General features: G+C 36.2%; 1 protein-coding gene across 3 annotated transcripts in view; it reads right to left on the bottom strand.

The window, feature by feature from the left end:
• mtus1b (microtubule associated tumor suppressor 1b) overlaps positions 1 to 22,678 on the bottom strand; it is a 59,003-nt gene extending 36,325 nt beyond the window's left edge. For 2 of the 3 annotated variants that reach the window (XM_067441913.1, XM_067441911.1), the window contains exons 1-3: positions 14,087 to 14,229; positions 3,180 to 4,751; positions 455 to 602 (exon numbers count right to left, since the gene is read on the bottom strand). In XM_067441913.1, the coding sequence (XP_067298014.1) occupies positions 455 to 602; positions 3,180 to 4,565 (1,534 nt within the window). In that variant the 5' untranslated portion in view covers positions 4,566 to 4,751; positions 14,087 to 14,229. Of the gene's footprint in view, positions 1 to 454; positions 603 to 3,179; positions 4,752 to 14,086; positions 14,230 to 14,655; positions 14,747 to 22,635 lie in introns of those variants that run through there. The other variant, XM_067441912.1, reaches the window with a different exon arrangement.
• Positions 22,679 to 24,877: the final 2,199 nt, after the last annotated feature.

Consider the following 24,877-nt stretch of genomic DNA (forward strand, 5'->3'; position numbering starts at 1 on the left):
TCATCTTTGCATCCTTGCTTTGTAAAAAATATTAATTTATTTTAAAATATCTTACCTGATCCCCAGGAAAAGTACAAATAAAAAACATAAATTAATCAGCTTTATAATTAAGTAATTTCCTATATATATATATATATATATATATATATATATATATATATATATATATATATATATATATATATAAACTATGTATGCACATTGAGAAAACACAACCCTGCCGTGTAAAATGTAATTGCAGAAAGGCAGTAAACTTCAGATTTTTCACTTTTCAAGTTACCTAATCTGTGACAGTGATGCTCACCACTTTAATATCAGTATAAGCCTACAGGAAACTGAACAAAACATATCTAGAGGCTCTTCCACTGTATCGTTAGCACTCTGTCTACTTCCTTAAACAATGCCTTTGAGATTTTGTTCTGTGCATGTGGTGCACTAAACAAGCAAAACTCACCAGCCGGCTGAACCGCTCGGCCTCCCGGTGGACCCAGACTACCTGTGGGTCGGGTTTCTCTGCTAGAGGGCTTCGGTCTGGGTTCTGGGGGTCCAGAGGTGGATGTACTGTTAGTCCCTAGAGATGGTCCCAGCTTGGAAGACACAGTCTGGAGAAAGAGTCGTTGGTTAGTGACGGCATCCCAAGCGAGAGATCCCAACTCTGGGCGCCGTAGGGTAACCATAGTGTTGGCCATTCCACAGAACAAACAGAAAATGTGCAGCGGTACAGAGAGAGAGAAGCGAGAGCGGTGAAGGAGAGGGAGGAGGAGCGGAAAGGAGGGAGGGGAAATAAGACTCGCCAGCACCAAAAAGCAGAAGAAGAAAAAAAAGAAAAAAGCAAAGGGAAAAACGTTTCTATTGTGTTATTCCCTCAGGGCTTCTGATGCCAGGACCAGCCCAGATCTTTTCCTTTTCTCCCCCTCGTTTTTAAACACTCAACACACACATGGAGTGAGTTTGTGGAAAGATTCTGTTGTCTGAATCAGTGTTCACGAGTCCTCTAAAGAATATTTCCCTTCACGTTCTGTTCTTTTCCTTCCAAGACAGTTGTTTTACTGGCAAAAACATCTCAGTCATGTTCTCTAACCAAGTTGAAAAAGGCAGGAAAGAGAGGGGGGGGGGAGAGAGAGAGAGAGAGAGAGAGAGAGAGAGAGAGAGAGAGAGAGAGAGGAGAGAGAGAGAGAGAGAGAGAGAGAGAGAGAGAGAGAGAGAGAGAGAGAGAGAGAGAGAGAGAGAGAGAGAGAGAGAGAGAGAGAGAGAGAGAGAGACTGGCTCTTGGGTGTTTCTTAACAGTTATAAAACAAAAACATGTAAAGCATTTGCCTCTTGGACAGCAAACAGATATAGAAAAACTTTAATCACAGTATTTACATTTTTAAAAACTTTTAGGTCTATATTTACTCTCAACATTTTGTTGGACCCAAGCTAATAACACATTTAAGCCTGAATAACAGCATAGCACAATCATGTGTTGACACGTATAGAGCCGGACTTGTTGAAGCGGTTCTCCTCATAAGGAGAAGATTGACATGGAAACAGACAGCTGCTATTAATATGTTGGTTTAAATATTTCAGTTTAAGTAGAGCAAGATTTGGATGCATGTCTATAAATGACGCAAACAACTTGAAAGGTCCTTTTTGGATCACATTTAACATATGTTGCGAATCAATAATACTTTCTAAACATTAATAACTGCTTCTATTGGCGATTAAAATAAACATTTTTAAACTGGCTGAGGTCTGATTCTTTCTGTGCATCTCAGTAGTTTATTTAACTAATCAAAAGACGCTTCATTAGAGATGTAAGGTCATTATTTATATATTTTATTTATTATATTATTTTGGTCAAATTGTTGGTAATTGAAGATGGGATGGATAAATCGATTATTTGACAAAATATATTATAAAAATAATACAAGAAAATAATAAAGAATATACACTACAGTTTAACAAACTACGAAAAGGTCTTTTTTAAAAGGTCTTTTTTCTCACTAATACAGTAAAACAGTATTGTGAAATGTTTTTATTTAAAGTAACTGTTTCTTATATTAATATATTTCAAAATATACAGAAAGGGTCAGATTTAGGCCTTAGCAATAATCAATAATAATGTTTCATATTTTATTATTTGAAATAATACTTTTCATAATAATACTAAACATACATTTTAAAGTAATAAATTATTTCCTATGAATAAAATGTAGATAAACAATAATAATAATACAACTAGTTCGCAAAAGTAGGTTTTTGGAAAAAGCCAAAATAGCCGGATATTTTACCAGGTCACGAGCCAATCCGAGGCATGCGTCTAGTCTGGCACTTGAGGCTAGGCCAACGGTCTAGGAGTTATAAGCAGTTCGAGCAATTGATCGTTATAGCGCCACCTATAGGCCAATCTGGTTTATAATTTGATAACCTCTGCTCGTTTTTTGTACTACCTATTGGCCAAGTTTCAAGTCTCTAGCCCTTACGGTTTGGTCTGCATGATGCGTTTTACGGGAGAATAAAAACCACTACAAGTATAATAGGTTTTCAAGCACTTCGTTCTTGAACCCCTAGTAAACTAGAATAAATGTTTTACTAAGTGTTGATAAATGATAAAAAAACACTAATAAAATAAAACTAATTGAAATAAACCTTACTAACTTTCTAAGTTTAAAAACTAAATGTACTACATAAAATACTAATAAAGTTGTAATAATTAAAATTAAAGTCGTTTTTAATTAAATTAAAATATGTTTATAGTTTTATTTTCTGAAACAGGGTTTAAACAGTATAATAAAATGTAAATAAATAAACCTTGATGAAAGTAATTAATAATAAAAAGTTACTGTAATACTAATACACATTACTAATGTAACTGTTATTCTGTTAATAAAATGTTAAAAAATGTTTAATAACAGTAAAATGTAAATAGATATACCTTAATAAAAGTTATCAAAATGTAAAACCTTTTTTACATGCAAAAAAAAAAAAAAAAAAAAAATTGTGCTAAATATAATGCAAATTTCTCCAGAGAAGAGAAATATGTCCTTCTTACACAGTGATATATATATATATATATATATATATATATATATATATATATATATATATATATATATATATATATATATATATTGTCATAACAATCAATAATTAAACAGCAGGAAAGAAGTTGAAAAAGAGGACAAATTAATACTAACCTTGCTGTTACCCTTAGAGGTTTCTCCCCCTTCTTTTTTCTCAAGTTGAGGTTCTCCTTCATCTTTAAAATCAGTTAAAAGAGGACATTCTGACTTCATTTCTGTTTCTTCTCCTTGTATTGGCAAGGATAAAGTGTTTACATCTTTCTCCTGACCGGTATTAAAAGCAACCTCTGCACATGTCTTTGTTTCTTTCCCTCTTGTATGGGTTGATGATGATCTACTTCTTTTTCTAACAGCATTGTCTTCCACCTTCCTACTAGCAGGAACTTTCACACTTCCTGAAGCTGACTGCTTAACATTCGTGTTTGTTTTTGCAGGATTGGCTGATCTTGGCACAGAGGCAGCCCTGGAGATGATCTTGGCCTTCACATTCCTCAGGTCTGGCCTGGGGAACCTCTTCACCTCAGGTTTTGTAGCTTTGGCCAGAGCAGCCCTTGTATGAGGCTTGGCAAGAAAATGTCCAGCCAGATCGTTGGTCTTTTTTGCTGTAGACTTTGGCTGGTTGTCCTCTTTTGAGATGGATAAGCGAGAAGAAGTTATGTTTCTGCTACTTGTTATGGGTATAGAGACCTTGCATTCAGGAGACACCACTGTCTCGTTCATTATGTCATTTCTTTGAATGGCTGATGACAACTCGACAGAGACTTCCCCATTTTCGTGGAAAACTTCCCTCTGTGGTTCATTAACCGTAGCCATGTTAGGCACTTCTGCTGGTTGGCCTTCAAAAATGTCTGGTAAAACACTGTTTGGCATTATCACTTCAGAGCTGGTGAAGACTTGCATAGCAGAGGCATCAACTTGGCTTTTCATCATTAATTCTACAGAGGCTAAAGAAATAAAAGAGTCATCTTCCTCTTCTTCTTTAGTATCATCATCATCATCATCATCTTCACCACTACTGCTTTCTGAAGAGCACAAGGATGCAGCATCACCATCAGTTTGACCAACCTTTAGTGCTACCACCAGAGTAACATTATGGTTGTCATTGTCACTCCAGCAGTCTTCATTAGCATCCAGATAGACAGACACAGAGTTGTCGTTGTCTTCACTGTAGTCTGGTCTGCAGTCTGGGCTCTGTATGCCTGAATCATCACTGCTGGCTGTTGCTTTTCCCATCTCCACGTCTGGCATGTCCACATCCAGAGGACTATCTGTTCTGGCACTACTCAGGCTGCTCAAGCTACGCATGGAGTCCGGTGATGTCTCACCTCTGTCGTACTGGAGCGAGGTTTTCCATGATGACAGTGAGGACTCAGAAGTAAAAGCATTGTTACTCTGGTCGCTACTGTGTAATGGGAGACACATCCCATGCTGAAATACCTGAGAAGGTCTCTTGGGGAGTGCAGGAGGTGGAAGTTCAGACGTGTTGGCTGGTGGTTCCATGAGACATGTGGATTGAGACACTATAATGCAGTCAAATCCCCCATAGCTAGATACAATTCAGCACTGATGGACGGGAAATACTCAACTTTGTAGAAGATGGGATCAAGGTGTTTCTCATCATAGAAAGTCTATTCCTTTGATCATTCAGATGGCATCCATGGTTTTGCCGATACCCTTTTATTGACTCTGAAAAACAAGAAAAGACAACACAATTTTTTTTTCAGTCAATTGCATTTCATCTCCTGATCTGTACTGTTAGATTTTTAAAGATTATAAAGCATGAGATAAACACATGGAAATCCAGGTCATATAAGAAGTTTTTTTTTGGTAAAACATTACCTTAAATTTGATCAAAACTTGATGAGATATAATATTTTATAATATAAAGAAAATGCCGTCTTGTAGGGAATGTATAAAAGAGCACTACTGCTCCCTACTGGCAATTTCACTTGCACTGCCCCCTACTGCTAACTAATCTTCTAGGAAGAGTCAAAGGAGAGAAAGTAGCACAAACATCTACATACTCTTCAATATTCTTTCTGCAAGAAATAAATGTTCAGCTTATACAATTATGAGCTGCTATTATACCTGTTGATGTATACATTTAGCTTTTATATCTAACTAATAATATAATATAATATACTATATAAATCTTTATCTCACTCTGACTCATGAACACTGTCAGGCTGCTTGAATAAGGGAACAGCTTTTTCAGCGCTGCCGGCATGAACATTTCTCATTAAATTAGCCACTCTTTGCATAGTTTAGACACACACATGATAGTGCACCTGCACAATCAAGTCTGCGTTATCAGAGTCACACTTTTCAATTAAATGTGGGTGATAATGTAGGTCAGATTGAAGCTAATAAAAGGAGGAGGCTTTTATTTTGAGGCTTTTATATTCAGGGCATTCTCTCTATCACACACAAGGCAATGGTGACAGTTACTTCTACAATGGTGTCCTTGTGTTTCCAGACAAATGCTGAATGGTCCTGACCAAGAGTCTGATTGTTCAGCTCACAAAAACCTTTCACTGAATACACCAGTGATCTTTTAACACAAAGAAAAGGCTGATATATACTCGGGTTGAGAGGATGAGTGGGTGGCAAAATGCATCTATGCCCTTTCTGAAAGCTGGTGTATGACCTTATAAGAGTCATGACACTGCAAAAATGTAAGCATTAACTGTGAAGTATTGAGTGGGACTGAGGGTATTAATTGTATTCAAGTAGTGGTAGGTATAGTTTCTGAAAATGTCACTAATGATAATTAATAGCATTGTCTAATTGACATGGCAATAAATACGTTGTAGGTAAAATATTCCTCTGTTGACCCTCCAGATATATGCTTATGTGACAGATGTGGCTATTTTTTGATGAGAGAGAGCTGCTGACAACACAAGTTCATATCACTCCGGAGAACAAGATAAGCAAACTTAATAATGCAGAACAGAGACAAAATCGGATCATCTCCTCCTTTAAAACTAATGAGATGTTTCAAAAACCATTGTTATTATATAACATATTACTTTGTTTATTTGAACTGCAAAATCATATCAGGGGGTTTCTCCTCAACCACCACCAGTGTGCAGCATTCACTTGGATGATGTGACGGCAGCCCCAGTACACCACACACGCTGGTTTTGAGAAAGGAACCCACAACCTCCGGGTTACCAGTCTTGACTCTCTAAAGCCCAATTTATACTTCTGCGTCGAGTATACGCCGTAGCTACGTCATAGGCTGTGTGTTGCACATGTAGCCTACAACGTACCCTAACGTGCACCTCTCCAAAAATGTAACAACGCGTCAATTCTACGTGGACCACAAACGCTGTGATTGGTCTGCCAAAACCCCTCCATGAGGGTTACACATGCTCCCTCTGCATGTGTAACTGCACGTCAACACGGACAAGGACACATGTGTATAAATGAAAATCGACACGTAGGAGGCTACGACTCTCCAAGAAGAAAGAGCCTCCCCTTTGGGGAATTGAAACCTGTGACAGGTGGAGATATTGTTCATTATAATAAAAAGGACTGACAATAACCACAGACAGTCAGGGCCTTGGTTTAATGTTCTTGATTGATACAGTATAGTGCCCCCATAACTATACTAGGGCATTAGGTCCCACACAGGCAACAGAGTGAGCACCCCCTGTTGGCTTGACTAAAACCTCTTTCAGCAGGGATCTAGTTTGTCCCAGGAGATATGACTAGGCTCCCTGCTTAGCTTCAATGGGCAACTAGTGGACAACTACAGGGAGTTATGGGTGTTACAACAAATTAATGAATTTAAAACTAGTATGGAGATTGCTATATAGGACATAAATGCCCTGTGAAAGTACTTTTCTTTCCTGTGTTGACTTATTTTTAATCAAGGGACTTAAAGGAATAGTTGACCCAAAAATGAAAATTATTCCATAATGTACCCACCCTCAAGCCATCCTATAGGTGGTGTATATGACATTCTTCTTTCAGACAAATACAATGTCCTGGCTCTTACAAGCTTTATAACGGCAGTTCAAGATTTGAGGACCAAAAAAGAGCCTTATTTTATAAAAAACTTTTTTTTATGAACTATCTCTTTAAAATAGGATGATTTGCTACTTGCTATTGTTAGTAAGTAGCACACTGGAAAGTGTATCTTCTTTATTTAACCTTATTGAGCTTGGATATAGATGGCATCAAAGCTAAATAGAACAAAAATAATGGACCAGCTATTAAAACCTTTAATGCTGATTGCTCAACTATTGTCTTGCACAATAATATTGATGGAACTAAGAATCCCAGCAGAAACAAAACAAAATACTAATGGATTAGCAGTTGAATAATACAAAAAAATTATAATAACACACACACACACACACACACACACACACACACACACACACACACACACACACACACACACACACACACACACACACACACACACACACACACACACACACACACACACGTCTGGTTCACTATTTTTGTGGGGACTCTCCATAGACAAAATGTTTTTTAAACCTGAACAAACCGTGTTTTCTATCCCCCTACACTGCCCCTAAACCTACCCATCACAGGAAACATTCTGGATTTTTACTTTCTCAAAAAAAATCATCCTGTGTGATTTATAAGCCTTTTGAAAAGTGGGGACCGCTGGCTGGTCCCCACAACGTAGGTGATCTTAGGTTTTACTATCCTCCTTATGGGGACATTTGGTCCCTACAATGTAATATAAACAAGGACACACATACAAACACACACACACAAACACACATTTTTTTTAAAATCAAATTTAAAAGTACTGCTTTTGTACAACCAACAACAGCCCTGTATATCACTGTACATTCAGTGATTATGATATTATGTAACAATCTTGCTTCCTATGTGCTCAGCTGAGATAACAGTGGGATACTGAACATGACGTACATGACCCTGGCCTGCATAGCGAGAGTGTGTAACATGGGTTGTTCAAGGCCACTATAATCTTCTGAGATTGAAAACTACACTTGCTTTACATCTCTGTGTACCCAGATTATAGCGATGAGACAGATAGCCAGAGAGAGAAAGTGTGAGAGAGAGACATACTGCGGCACAGCAACAATTCTTGCTGTGTTAGGGTCAGTCCTCTTACCCCAGGGCGTGATGAGTATATAAGAGAGGGACAACGATTGGATTGGGTTAACAAATGTGAGGTTACAAGACATGTCAGTCACATTTCTCAAAAACACTCTCCGTCATGGTCTCACACACACCTGACAGATTTACATAGTGTTCTAGACATTTAAGTGCACCTACACACAATGCATTAGTTAATGAGAAAAGCGAGCCCTGTTGTGCTGCACTGCATGCCTGTCAACTGAAATAACTTAGAGCGGACATCACACTGGGACAGAAAGATCACAAATCTCAAGGCTAGAGATACACAGCTAAAATGCTTAAATGTTATTACTATAAATAAAAGACAAGTTTAATATAATTAATTTGACTAAATTAACAAACGTAAATCATTTTACATAAAAAATTGCAATATTGTGAAACATTATTAAAGGTCCCGTTCTTTGCGTGTTCTCGAAGCTTTGATTATGTTTACAGTGTGCAATATAACATGAGTTTATGTTTCGTGTGTAAAAAAACAGTATTTTCACACAATTTACTTATCTGTACAGCGCTGTTTTCTCTGTCCTAAAAACGGCCTGATGATTTCCTTGTTCTATGAAGTCCCTCCTTCAGAAAACGTAACGAGTTCTGATTGGGCCAGCGCTTCCCGTGTTGTGATTGGACAGCAGCTTAGCACGCTTTGCCCGGAAAGGTCCTGCCTCTTACCATAACGGGGAGATGCAAGCGCTGAATGCGCGCTCTTCTCCACATGGGGAGAGCAACAGGACCACGCCCCCTATTTTGCGTGTTCTTGTGGGCGGAGGGTTAGTCAACAAACGCTTCTAGTGACGTCATTACAGAAGGAAGTGCAGGGGTGTAGTCCAAACCGGCCGTTCGCTGTAGGCTTTGAAAGGGAACTTCTGTTAAATAAAATATCTCGCTCGGCATTGAACTTTGAGCTTTATAATTTTACAGGTATTATTTATGCTCTAACAGCAACATTTCACACTAACTAAAGTTTGAAAGATGGAATCGCGAAGAACGGGACCTTTAAGTATACCTTCATGCATCCATAATTAAAGTAGGTAATAAATTGCCATTTTTAACTAAAAGATTCCACCCTGCCTCTTATGTTACTTGATATTTATTTTGAAGAAATAATTCCATCAATTGTGCAATTTGGGACAGAGTGCAAACATGTGGCTGAGGTTACATGGTGAAAGTTTGCTTTAAAAAAAAAAATATCTGTCAGGAATGTTGGGATATATTTAGGTTTAGTCTTAAAACAATTAGCTCTACAATGTGCGTATTTAACATTCTGTCCAAATAATCATCCTCAAGCTATATTCTTCCTCTTTTCAAGCACTTATGAAAGTTATCCTCTGACAAAACCGTCACATACCTATCTGTGAGATAAACGTGAGGGTTCAGTTTGAACAGATATTTTTTTATATCATTTGTAGGGCCGGGACTCGATTAAAAAAATTAATCTAATTAATTAGAGGCTTTGTAATTAATTAATCGAAATTAATCGCATTTTAATCGCATATAAATATTTTACCTGAGAACAATGAGAAGTAATTTTTCACATGTATTTTTAGTATACCATTGAATAATGACTGAATACATAAGCTTAATCAACAAAATATTGTTTATTTATTTCAGTCCAGCAGACCAGTGCAATGTTTGCCATTAAGTGTAGCAAAAGCATATTTGTGATATTTGAGGCTCGATGTGCTGCGGTGATATGCAAATTCCTTGTTGTATAGCAGGGGTGTCCAATCCTGCTCCTGGAGGGCCACTGTTCTGCTGAGTTTAGCTCTAACCCCAATTAAACACACCTGTACCAGCTCATTAAGGTCTTATTAGGCATACTAGAAACTTTAGCAGTGTATTGAGGCAAGCTGGAGCTAAACTCTGCAGGAGGTCAGTGGCCCTCCAGGACCGACTTTGGATACCCCTGTTGTATAGCTTGCACACAACCATGCTCTTGTCGACGCTTCCATCATTTCGTTTTTTAAAACTAAATTTCCCATCCACGGGGCTAAGCAAAACGGTCTCATCAGCTTCTTCGTTCATGTTCACTATGGTTTGTTGTTTTCATGGTTGTTGTCGTGACTCATGAGCGCTAGTTGGTGTTCCAGTATAATCGGTCCGTCAAAACTCATTCATTGAAAAACGTTCCGCGGGGCAAAAATAAGTGCGATTAATTTTTTTTTTTTTTTGCGTAATTAATTAACGCGTTAAAGTCCCGTAGTTAATTAATCTTAATTAACGCGTTAAAGTCCCGGCCCTAATCATTTGATTTAATTAGATTTTTATACATATATTTACTTATACATTTTATTAACTAAATAACTCAAAAGTCAGTTGTCAGATGATAATTTAAAAAAAAAATCTATGAAATATGGAATTCAATTGGACTGAGCATATTTAGACATGTAAAAGTGAATTTTGCCACTTTCTCCCTACAATAATTGGGCATAAACTGAGCTAAAAACATACAAATACCAGGCTCAAAAATCGGAAGTGGCATGTGCTTTTAAATGGAAATGGTGCTTCTATGGCATCGTCACACCAGTGAATGACTGACATCAACCCAGTTTTTTTTACTAGTCTATCCACTGGCCCTCTGGGCAAAAAGAACAGTGAAGCGAAGGGTGGCTAATGCTTCCATCCCTGACAGAATGATCCAGAGAATGAATGTAATGTTCTAGGACTGAACTGAGTGGATTTCTAGAACACTTCTCAGTGCCTTGGGCTCCAGCAACAACAGAAAATGGCCTATGATCTTATATAATCAATACTGAGCTGTTTTTCGGTATCGGAAAACCCAGGATTTAAGTTTCAGTATGACCTTCCATAGAGTCACGATATTTCTTTGTCAATGGGACACACAATACATTTGTTTTTCCCATAACTAAAATGACAACATACTCCACTCCACGACTATAACCTTACAGAATATCTGATCATATTTCTGCAAAGCATCTTAAGCATCAGGTCACATTTAGCACCTGCATAATTCCCCAGGATAATATTTATAATTTGGGAAACAATGCCAATCTGTAACACGGTTTTTACTCAGGTGTTTAATTAGGTGAGTATTCCCTAACAAGGAATTATGCTGATGACCTAGAACAAAAAACATTTCAGCAAGTGAGGACGAAAAGCTGCTCTCTTAAACCACCAACGCATGAATTGACAAAGCTATTTTTGGCCACTTTTAGCATTGTCAGGCTGCTTTTAAAAAACGAGACCAACAAAAGCATACAAAATGTTTTTTATGTGTATTTGCAACCTCCATGTTACCACTATTGTCCTTCTTTGACTTGCCTGTGCAGACAGCCCACAGCTTTATAGATGATGATTTAAACAACACAAATTATCATGGTGGACAGTTACACCTCCATATAAATGTCATTAGATGATGGGCAAGATTATGCAACTGTGTCTCAGTTTTCATGCTAGTTTCTCTCTCTTTCTCATTCTAATAGCATTCTCCTCTAGTATCCCTGTGAACAATCACTCTTGCATGCAAAACCCTACAAAATGTTAGATATTTAATTCAGAAAAATTAGCATGTTAATTTGTAAACTTAATCAAACTATACTGGTAATTCCTAAATGGTTTATTCCCCTTCCGGTCTTCCATTTAAGTCCTAAAAATAGGCTCAGGGAAAGAGGTCTCTCTCTCTCTCTCTCTCTCTCTCTCTCAAACATGCAGACACCTGTCTAAGTGCCCTGGTCAGGTAAACGTAGACGTAGCCTAAGGACTAAAGCTGTTCTATTAAAAACTGTTCCACTGAAAACAGCACAAACTCAGAAACTGAAGGACTTTGACACAGTGCGATAACTTTACGTATGCATTCTGATAACAGTCTGGTTGCATTGCACAAGCAGAGCAATACTGATAAAGGTATCTTAACAGTGATTTTGTACAGATAAACAAATATATATATATATATATATATATATATATATATATATATATATACATACTGACCTTTATAAGTATTGCTCTGCTTGCTCTGATATATATTTTTTGTGACTTCTTTTTGTGTCTATCTCTCTCCATACTGTGTAATTATACTGCATAGTTGAGCATTAGCAGGCTGTTAGCTTGGCTGCTGCTACAGCGGTTGAAAAGGTGTTTATTCCCCATAGTAGCTCTTGGTGCCAAAACTGATCTTATAGGCTTATTCTAATTGCCTGAGTGTCAAGCCCAGATTTGCACAACTGTACACAGGACATAAACTGACTAGAATAAATGCTAAACACATAAAAAAAAACAGATCTACTAGTGCTTGAATTCGTATGCAATCATTAATGAACTAAAAGTCAGAGGACACTGGGCCAGGTGATAGTCTTCCCCCCCCCCCCCCCCCCCCCCAAAAAAAAAACAAAAAAAAAAACAGAATGTGTCATATTGTTTTCAACTTATTAGTAGTTTATTTACACATTTCTATATATGTTGGGTTATACCACAACATAAAATACTAAAACTAATGCAATATATTCTGAAACAAGTATGTACATGTTTATTTGCATATAATTAATCAGATATGCAGTGTGCGGTAGTTTGTGAGCTCAGCTGTAATTATGCTGCTTAGAAAAAAAAAAACATGTAACCACATATAATGCTTATGGCTACGATGATGACATATTAATAGATTTTAATTTCATATTTCAGCACTTTCAATACATGAGAACAGCCATGGAAAAAAGTGATTCAGATTCATTTTGATTCAGACAGGCCTGTATGTTATTTGTTGAACACCTGCTGTACATTGCTTTAAAATTATGTCAGCTTTATTATACTGTAGTAATTCTTACCATGCCTAATCATTTTTATTCTACTTTTGTGTGTGTGAAGCTACAAATGAACTTTTTTGACTGAACTCAGCTCAATCTAATGTTTTACCATTAGGTTCTTATCACATTCAATATACTTTCATTCACTTTAGCACAGAGAGCAAATGAGAACTCTATGCAAAATCAAAATGTGATAATGCAGAATCATTTTTTTAAATTAAACCGAACTGCATATACTTGTGCTTAGAGGTTATTATTTTAAGGCCTATTATAACTTCAATCTTGTTTTCACTGTAAAACAGTTTCACCTAATATTTATAAATAGGTAAAGGATCTCTCTTGGTTCTCAAACACTTCTGTCAAAACCCAACAGTTGCCATAGAGATAAGTTGTCTACTTTGTCATTTGCAGAGTCTCCTTTACCAAAATACCCACAAGCCTCAACAAATAACTCTTTTTTACTGTCTCCAAACATTATTTTTTACAGTGATCCAGTAAAAGAGCTGTCAACATTTATAGGTTCAAAAATTATTAGTGGTTCTGAATATCATTGGCTAGATAGAATAAGGTATACGGGTACTTACTAAAGTAAATAATCTTATAACACACGCACACAGTGTCACGTCGCTCTAAAGCAGTGATGATGACTGGTGCATTTGACTTTGGTGCTGGTACGTGTAATATTGTGGCAAGGAAACATGCGTAAACAGATCAATCGATCACCCTGGTTATGTCAAAGAGCCCTGGAAAGCATCCAAAAAGAGGATGTGCTCTAATAACTACATCATTCATATGTAACACACTGATTCGGATTCCAAGAACACACTTATCAATACCAGCATCACATGCACAAACAAATCAACATTGCATTGCATAACTATAGTGTAGCACCATACAAATGCATAGATCGGCGAACAGATCGCAATATGAACAAACTCAGTGCTCCAAGAATGTATAAGGCTCTACATTCCAATCTAATATAAGTTATTAGACTGGGATGATTGCTATTTAAAAAGCTCCAGCTCTGACATCCCTCTCATGTATACAGCTGAAGAAAAGTTAGAGGCTCTCTCATGCAACTACGCAATTAACGATTTACATACGACGCAGAAAACATACCTGCTTTTCAAGTGTTTTGAATCAATCCTAGAGTGTATTTCATCTTATCCAAACACACATTTTCCACAGGTAAACCCGTCCCGGACAGAATGTCCTATTTCATGTGATCCTGCCAGCAAAAGCACTGCAAGAGAGCAGTTTCAGTCTGAACGGCAACTCAGAGAGAGAGACCCCTCCCCTCTGTCTTTAGCTGCAGCCAAATCGTGCCGCAGTAACCAACCAGAATTGTCTGTGTGTGTGTGTGTGTGTGTGTGTGTGTGTGTGTGTGTGTGTGTGTGTCAGAGAGCCAGTGACTTTTCCAAGGCAGCCCTGGAATGCATTTTTCTACCCTTACCCAGAACCCTCCATGCCAGCATACGCAGCAGCAGGGACAATCCCTCCTGCTCTGTGACATATGCATGAACATCACATATAAAATCACTAAAACTCCAAGATTTTCATTAAACACTCTGTTGAAGAGTGCTGGGGTTTTCGTGGCAAACAATGAGTCATAAAGCTTGAAGTTCACCGCTGAATGTCTGTGTGTGTGTGTGTGTGTGTGTTAGGGAGTGTATGGGTGGGCAGATTACCTCCTCCTGGCTACAACTTCTGTAGAAATAAGGGGGCCTCCAGAATGCAGGGTTGCTAAGCAGCCAAGAGTCTGTCTGTGCAGTTTTAGACCTGGTGGATAAGAGAGAGAGAGATGGTGATTATATGACAAATAAAAGACAATGTAAAATGTGCCAGTTTCACTAAAGTGTGTCTTAACTCAAAATGGGAGATTAAAAAAAACACACAAATCGGCTCAGATTAACAGTGTTAATCCAGCCAAATGCATGTATATTGAGTTCACAAGTCCTCTGGAGAGTGTGATACACTTTGGGCCCTATGTTAACGCGTGTGGAACTGCCGTGTCCGAATCCACTTTTTCTAGATTAACGAAGGAAACAACTACCGGCGTGCCAGGCACATGGTCCAAAACAAGGGTGGTACGCAGTCTCTTAATGAGTCGTGGGTGTTTCGGCATAACGTGCAATAAACCAATCAGAGTCTCATCTCCCATTCCCTTTAAAAGCCAGTTGCGCTCAAGCCATAGCGGATTAGCTATTTACATGCCAGAATTTGCAAGCACGTCCATGGGCGACTTGGGCATGAGAGCATTTGCAATTTAAACGCTTGACGTGAAAATAATAACTGTTTTGGTCTGAAATTAGCTCTTGCTTTGCGTGCCTGCAGTCGCATTGTGCCGGGTGTGTGATAAGGCCCCTAATGACCACAATCATATTGTTACCGTATCATTTTTTGTACCAAACCATTCAAAAGTTTGGGGTCAGTAAGATTTTTATTTATTTAAAGAAATTAATACTTTTTAGCAGCAATAATTCATTAAATTGATCAAAAGCGACTTCTTTTTCAAATAAATGATGTTCTTTTGAAATTTCTATTCATCAAAGAATCCTAAATATCATGGTTTCCACAAAAAATAGTATGCAGCACAACTGTTTTTAACATTGATAATAATAAGAAATGTATCTTGAGCTCCAAATCAGCATATTGGAATGCTTTCTGAATGATTTCTGTGACACTGAAAGCTGGAGTAATGACTGTAATATTACTATATCACTGTTTTTTACTGTATTTAAAATGAACACAACCTTGGTGAGACTTGGCAACTCCAAACATTTGAACATTGTACTGTAATTGTCAAGACAATTATGGTTTAACCAAATTTGTCAACATAATGAAAGTTTTGCTTATCCTCATAGCTAATGATCCTTAGTTTTCTGGCATTTATGAAGAAATGACAAAAAAGTGTACAGAAGTCATTTTAAGGCAAGTTAGTTTACTTGGACACCCTATTTGTAATACTACCGTCTACTTGCAAAATCAATCTTATTTGCCAAAACAATAGTATTATAGTTTTTGCTTCAGAAGACTAAAGTTGCATCCCAAATGATGCACTATGCACTATGTAGAATCTGAATCTGATAGCCCCACCTCCCCCACTTAGTAAATAAAGCTGCAACAGTTGAGTTCATGAAGTAGCATTCCACACTTTGATTTTTTTCCGGTTAAGTGCATCATCCAGGTATTTAAAGTGCATTTTTTCTTTCTGGAATTTTCTGTGTGAACACACTACTTACACTATTTGTACTACAAAACACATATTACATAATGCATAAGTACCGGTAGTCAAATTAGGACGCACTTTAAATCACGCAAAAATACACAAAGAACAATAACTACGGTATAACTATATTAGTGTCCACACCAGCAAACTATATCGTTCTGTTTATTCTAAGCACATACTTGTCTGTCACTTAAATGCTCAAGCTCATTAGAGCAGGATGGATTCTGATTTTATCAGCTGGATAAAATCGTTCTGAAAGCGTTTTCAGCGATATTGTTCCTTTGTACCTTTATCATTAACGCTGTGTTGTGAACTCTGCTATTCTTTAATATTGAACGATTTTTTTAACTATATAGAACTTTTTTGTTATCTTTATAGTTATCGCGTGAACGGGCATTTACAGTCAAGAGATATTAAACATTGAGGAGAGTACAAGAAACTAAACTATTGCTTATGCAATGACGTGTTTAACTGTTTGCAATGCCATATGGTTGCTGGGGTACTCTGGGTGGTTGCTTATTGGCCCAAGTTAAAGTAGCACCAACAAGTATGATATTCTGGCTTAATAATGGTGAAAGACAGCTGACTTATCACTGAACTGTGGTCAAGTGGTCAATAATAGACTTCGGTATCTTCAGTCTCACAGCTGGTTTTCCAGATAAACTCTGTGAATTCATGCCAAGCTTATCATATTAGACGCCAGGAAAACACTGCTGACATGCACTGAGACAAAACACACACACAAACAAACCAAAAAAGTGTGATAAAAAAGTGATGTTCTGTCCACTTCACAACACAGCCAACTAGATCCAATTTGTTAAAGTACAATCTTGCTCAAATGAACCAACGTCATTCAGCAAGAAGAAACTTTGAATGCATAACACATTATGTGTAGAAAACAAATAACTTCAATAATGCACACAAACCCCAGCCAGTGACCATAAGTAACCACAGCTGTAACCACTGACATTTAGAACGTTATCAGAGTGCTGTGTAACTGTGTTGAACTGTTCTGAAATAGACGGTTAGAATGACATCTTTCTGTTTGCCTCCAATTTCTCCCACACAATTTTCAGAGATCAGTTAGTGTGTCTTTGACGCCCGGTTTTACAGACAAGGCTTAAGTCCCAGACTAAAACGCATGTTTAAGCTTTTTTAACTGAAAGCAGCTTGAACTGGCAAATCTTAAAATATATCAGTGTCATTAATTTATCTCAAGATGCACACCAGTCATGTTTTTTTCCTAAGGCACGTTTAAAAAGCTATACTTAAACTAAGGCTAAATTCTGGCTTAATTTAGCCCTGTCTGAGTGAGTTGAGTGTGTGTAGAAAAATACTAAAATGATAGAAAATAAGGAGTACATAAAGTTGCTGAAATAAAAAGAAAAGTTGTACTATCAAGCAGTCAGAACGAAATCGGCCAATCACTGTTAACCACCCAAGCACACATACAAGTGCTGTATAGGACTGTAAATGTGTTGACTTATTCTCTATTTTTTGAAAATAAGTTTAAAATCATAATTCTTAACCAAATATTTCAATTATCAACACACATAAAACTAAATGGAAAATTATATTTAAGTGGTTTTGTGTAACCAAACAGAATGAATGTTTGAGAATCTGGTATCAATTAATTAGCTTACTGTACATAATAAGGAAAAAAATAGTTTGTCTTAGCACTATTTTAAATGGTTCATGGGTCAAATTAAATGTGCTCGCATTCATTAATATTCACTTGTGTGTGCATATAATCATTATTCATTAAAAATATTAGCATACTAAGTCCTAAAATGATGCATAAGTTATTAACATTTTACAATTTCACATTTAAAGAAATCTAGTGTTTGATCGTATCTAATTATTTATTCAATTGGAGAACTGTTTTTGAGCAACAAGTGGTCATTAATTGACAATAATTATTGCACAAATAGTAATTTAGTAGCCTACCAAAAGATCTTCAAAATGCTCTCAATAAACATTACTGAACTAAAATATAGAACACTTATTTAATTGAAAAATAGTTACAGTGTATGGTCACATTTGACCATCAATGAGTATGAGTGTGACCAATAAGTAAGGAATACCTGAGGGTTAAATACAAGAATCAAATTAATGTTAACAATGTTGCATCTCTATCACTCTCCATAATAAAACGATCCTGTGAATATGGCTGACTTAATAATCAATGCACAAGCTGTACTGTTTAACTAAACTTACTGCAAACATCTGTATAATGAAACTGTTGTGTATCCGCTTAAGCCATTCAAATGCATTGACACCAGGCTAGAAGTATTGAGCCCTCATGAGCCACGTCACTGCGCGCCGCCGGGAGAAGAGAGCATGTTGCAACTAGATTTTCAACGCCTCTGGCTTTAACATTAGCCAAAACGCTATTTATTGTTTGAATTTCCCATTAAAACGTAATAATAATAACAAAAAAAGCTATAGGCCGAGCTTTGTTTAATATAAAAAGCAGGTTTGGCAATTTGCTGTGAGATTAAGTTGGGCAGCGTCAGCGTGAGAGCGTGACACCGAGCCTGAAACCGTGTCACGCCAAATGCGTGAGAGTTGGCAAACTAGGGCTGTTTCGAATGCCATTTTTTGAGCTTCGAAGCTTAGGTGGCAATCAATATTGAATATTCGAAGCTTCGGTGGGTGGGGCTAAATATATAATAATAGTGTCGGTTTGCATTTGTATCATCTTTCACGACTTCGCGTTTCACTCTTCGGCATCAAAAATGTGTTGCGGCAGACCCAGTGGAGTGCAGTGTTGCATTAGGTGCAATATGATCAGGTGGCACACATTCTTTAAATATTAATAAACATTTAATAATCTTTTAAATAGAACTGTTTCCGGTACGCATTACACGGGCAGGTTTATGCTCCGAAAACGGACAGTGCACAAGTGATACAAAACACAAAGTCTGTTGAGAGCAAGAACTTTAATAAGGTATTAATAACGAACCTTTCTTTAAAACAAATGAATCCCAAAACAGAAATTAAATTAGTAACACACAGTGATTTCAATGAACTGTAATAAATAAAGAACATGGTAGCATGCTTATAAACAGTTGAATAAGAATAAATGAATTGTTTTTAAAATGACACAAAATGTAATATCTATTACAATTAGTTTTATTCTATATAAGGGATTTATTTTGTCTTATTCTGACTTTTTGTTAATTTAAATCTTTAAAATGCGCGATGCTTTTATTGAAAGCATGTTGTGGTGTTTTTTTTAAATTTATTATTATTATTTCAAGCATGAGTGAGAATGAGTCCGCGACGGAAGTCACGTGTTGAAAAAAAAAACAAACGAATATTCGAATCTCAAAACTGAAAATCGAATGCCACCTCACAGAACGAATATTCGAATATTCGATTATTCTAGTACAGCCCTATGGCAAACTTGCTTTTTTCCCCTCTGTTCAGTGTTCTGTATTAACATATAAGGTCTTTGTGTAGTGTCTTTGTGTAGTGTCAATATGCTTTATGTAATTTAAAATCTATTATCATTGTTCATTCGGTGCCACGCATCATTCTTGGGAATTAAAACTACACTGAAAAAGACAAGTAGCCTAAATTGTACTTAATTTTTCTCAATTTTTTAATGCATATTTTTCAATAAATTTCACATATGGAATTACTTACCACTTACCAAATTTAAGTAAAATTAACAAAGAAAATAAGTAATTTTAACATGGCCAGTAAAAGGTTGAGAAATTTCTTGTTGAAGTTTCCTTTGAAAAACTATTTACTGAAATGATATAACACTGAATTAAACCACTTTTAAAGTGTATATTTTTAGAAAGATCTAAGTAAATAATTCAATACATATTGTGTAGACACCATTTTAATGATCTAAGCTCATGTTCTAAAGCGGTAAAAATGCACTTAAAGTGTGCCCAAATCCACGTTTGACGAGAAAATGGTCGACTTGCCCAGTGGATGTTCTAAAAGGGTTGTCCCTATTCCATTAATGAGTATTGGGTGTGTTTTGGGAGTAAGATACAATAAACAAATTAGATTCTCATTTCCCATCCCAGCTGCGTGCTCGCACCATGGCGGATGCAATCCGAATGGAAAGACTGAACCTTTCTCTATTTTCTCCATCTCCTTTCATTTTCCGTATTTAAAAATGTTTTTGAGCTGCTGCGCATCCCTTTGTGTGAATAAGCAAAGTGTACGTGTGTTGTGGACCCGCCCATAATAACACAAAAAATACATACGCTTTTAGATTTTAGACCAGGGCTGAATCCAAAATTACCCCCTATACCAGGGGTCCCCAATCTCGGTCCTGGAGGGCCACTGTCCTGCAGAGTTTAGCTCCAACCCCAGTCAAACACCTTTATAAGCATTGATTAGCTTTTCCAGGTGTGTTTGATTGGGTTGGGGAAACTCTCCATTTCAGATTCAGCCCTGGTTTCAGTTAGTCAATGGCAGTGTATTTCAGTTACCTCAAAATAGCAAAGAACCAACAATGCGCCTGAACACACCTCAGACCAGCACGCCCATGGATGCAAATGCATCCATTTTAACAATGTGGCGCAGGACGCGGAAATGATAACCGTGTCAAGCTGGAAATAGCAACAACAACAAAAAACACTTGCATGATCGTGCCTGACGTTGCATTATGTTGCATTGCTTGGTAAAAGTTAAAAAACAACAACATTCTAAACACAGACTACGTTTTTCAGTATGAATATGTCATTTTGGGTAGAAAATGAACTCCAAATGTGACAAAATGGCAAGTTATTAAACCTAACAACAAAAGCAATGATAAGACAGTGTAAATAGAGCGGGAAAACTGCAAAAATCATCCTTATTGTTGATATTTATGCTTTAATTTCTTTTTCATTTGTTTTTTCTGTAGTATTTATTTCACCAAATAATAATTTTAATCAGTCTACACACACCCCTGAAACATATATGGCCCATACTCCTTTAGGTCCAATCTCTAACATTCTTTAAAGGTATTTGGTTACTGCATTCAGCAAAGAAATAGCAGCATCCATCTTCACTTAAACTGAAAGGAAACACAGACGCTGTCCTGACCACCCATGCACACGTTCCAGCAGTCTGCAAATCATGTTTCCCAGGCTCCTTGTATTAAACTAAGAACCTATATAGAAACATCCAGTGCTCTTAGAGGCCCGTGGACATTCAACCTGACCACAGACTTTAGCGGATAGAGTTACTAATAATATTTACTCAACAAAAACAAGCCATTAATAAAGTTGTTGGCCTGTTCACTTATTTAGTGAAGCAGTATAGGGTGAATTCAGGTATATTGGGTCACTTTAAGACATCTGCACAATTAAATAAGAATGTTTAATTTCCAAAAGTTAAAATAACATGTAAACTTCATTTGGGTCATAAATTAGGTCATTATTCTAGCCTCTACTGCAATTTTGTTTAACAAAATATTTTAGGTTATTTTGCAGATTGCTGTTTATTTTATTAGACACTGTAAATGTAAAAATCATGACATACTATAGAGAATAATGGGGGTTTTCCCCATTTTTTCTCTCACAACCATTCTCATCCTGGCCAAATCAGGTTATATGATGCCAGATGTTAAATATGGACAAAGGTAAAATTATCATTTATTATATTTACTTTTTTTTGTTGAATCTCAAATAATTAGTGTGACACCTCAACTTTATCTGGCCCATTTCACACTACATACAAAAAATAAGTCTCATTCTGTGAATATATTTGAAGGCCAAACCTCCTAATAAACAATACTGAGTAGTAGTACTTGGACTTAATGATGGTGAAAAGATCAGATAATACTGGCTGTTGTCAGACTTCTTTTGCATTCAAAAATCTCCCCGGATTATTACAATTAATGGCAAAAGGAATATTTGGAACTGTAAAGTGATATTTCCTACTGGGACACTGCAGCAAATGATAGAAATAACTGGCTTAAAAACATTTTCTTTCATGAAAATACTAATGTGCCTATAGACCTTTGTACAGAACTGCAGCAAAAACCCATTAGATTTGTCAAAGTGACAGTTTAGACATTTACAAAATATTTCAATTTTAAATAAATGCTGTTTTTTAACATTCTATTTATCAAAAACAAAAAGATACTGCCACAGCAAGCTGTGGCATAACGTTAGAGCAGTTCTAATGGCTGGAAAATCAACTAGAGTATTTTTTAAATACTGCCAACAGACAAAGTCTTTGTTACAGATCATAGACTGTAAACTAAGCTTTTTTAGTCTTAATTTACAGAGTCAACCAAGTAAACCACCATTACGCGTATTTCTCCCGAAACCACTGCTTATGTCGACCAGCCCGCCACAGCGTGAAAATGCATATTTCTCAAATTAAACAACACTTTGTTGTGTCATAGATTAAGAGCAGTATCTATAAATTGTATATTTATTTAACAACGATAGTCAAAACGATTTATTTGTATTATTCTTACTTTATTTTTGCTCTCGTCTTACCCCCTCACAGTCTTCACAATTTAGTAGACACGCTGCTGCCTGACAGGCAGGGCTCATGCATATTAATCGCGTTGTATCCATTGACCTCTGCGATTTGCTGAAATCGAACAAACGACATACCGCTTGCGTGTTTGTCCCGCCCACTTTGCTATAAATTGAGAACTGGTAATACCACAAAATATACTGTAAAACATTTGTAACCTAATTTACATGTCAAAGAAATGTACTGTAAACCTCTTTATGAATTTATATTCATATAAGAAATAAGCAATTAGTATAAGTATATAACAGTGGTGGTAAATGGTATAGCAGCTGACGCAGCTGACCCTATTTTTATAATTTTTTTACGGTCTATGCTACTGATACATAGTCCATTAATTGACAAGCTTCTGAAAAAAGTAGTTAAAAAATGTAGTTGTCACTATCTCGTTGTATCTCAAGTAGATTATTGCTATTTAAAAAATAAAATAATAATATTTTTTTTTTTTGAAAATACACAACTAAAATAAGCATTTATAATAAGCAATCATAATCAACAAATAAGCAACACCTATACCAGACTCTAAATGAGTATACAGAGTATATATAAATTGCATATTTAGGATATTTTACATATTTAGGATATTTTGCAGATCGCTGCATATTTTAATAGATAGACTATACACAAATTCATGATATACTACAGCTATTCTTTTTATTATTATTAATTTATTAAATTATTATTATTATCATTATTTTTTTATTTTATATATATATATATATATATATATATATATATATATATTTTTTTTTTTTTTTTTTCATTTTTTTTTTTTCAAAAACCATTATATCAACCTTGGTTAATTATAAAATGAGCATGTCAGGTTAGACAGAACACATATTTTCCCCAATCCTGGCCAAATTAGGTGCCAAAAAGGAAAATGTGATATTATTTACTCTTTTTATTGAATCTTTGATCCCATATGACAGCCAGAGTTAACTTAATCTCGCCCAGAATCAATAATAATCAACAAGCAACACATGGATATAGCTACAAACCAGACTCTAAAGGTCAGTTAAATAAACCTCGCATATACGTCCCAGTTTTCGAAGCAGTTTTCGTTAGGTTTTCAGGAAATATGACTCAGAGTTAAACTGGAGCGCAGATCATAAAAACAGTGACGTTTTAAACTCAACCAAAAGAATGGGTTACAGCTTTTGATTATAAACGATCAGCACCTCGTGTGGTGCGCATAAGATGTTGTGTGACATATTCTCAAAATCCTGTACTTAAAATATATAACAAATTATTCTATTTTTTCTTAATAATAGTTACAGTTGCAAATGGGAAAACCATTATGAGCTTTCAAAAGTACGGACCACGGCCTGATCATCACGGCTGTAATTTATCGCCCCCTTCTGGACAAATGTTGCATCCGCAGAAACAATAGAATACCCCGAAGAGTATTTGACATTTATCGTAATCAAGTAAAATAAGATTTATTTATTTATTTATTTATTTATTTATTTATTTATTTATTTATTTATTTATTTATTTATTTATCTATCTATGAAAAGAGTGATACATTAAATCAGCTATATAATGTTGGAAATGCATCATATGATACATTTAAGTTAGATTGTGCAACATGGCGCATGATATTACAAAATTTACAAATGCAACAGCTCAAAATATTGTGTTTGAAATCACATGATAAAAGACAAGACTGTGTGTGACTCAGCTATTTTATGTGACTGCAAATCAACTAAACCTGCTCAAATCAATGCTAGAAAAGCTAATATAAACATCAATCAATACAACTATTTAAAATCTATATTTTTTTATTCGGAACCTTAGTGCCGCTTAAAATGCAACTATAACCTACATTCTTGCCCCTATCTTTATTATTTCCACAGGCGTGTTAGTTTTCATTTCAAGAGATAGACAAGATGCTAGCTGCGCTTTTGGGAAATAATCCATGGTAATGCGAAATACAAATCCTACTATAGCGAGGGATTTAGATCATAAAATATTAATTCTGTATGACATTGCTTGGTTACCTAGCGTCCATTAACGTAGTTTATTTAAAGTTCACAAACCACACCACCCTACTCGAAGCGAGAATTGTTTATTCGCCATCCGACTAGAGCCCACCCACCTATCTGCATTTCAACCAATCAGTGAGGATTTTTGGACTGACGTCATATGAAGTAGGTAATATTCAGAGGCACCGTCGCCAT

The sequence above is a fragment of the Pseudorasbora parva genome, chromosome 4 (assembly GCF_024679245.1).
Source record: "Pseudorasbora parva isolate DD20220531a chromosome 4, ASM2467924v1, whole genome shotgun sequence".
In the NCBI taxonomy this organism is placed as follows: domain Eukaryota; kingdom Metazoa; phylum Chordata; class Actinopteri; order Cypriniformes; family Gobionidae; genus Pseudorasbora; species Pseudorasbora parva.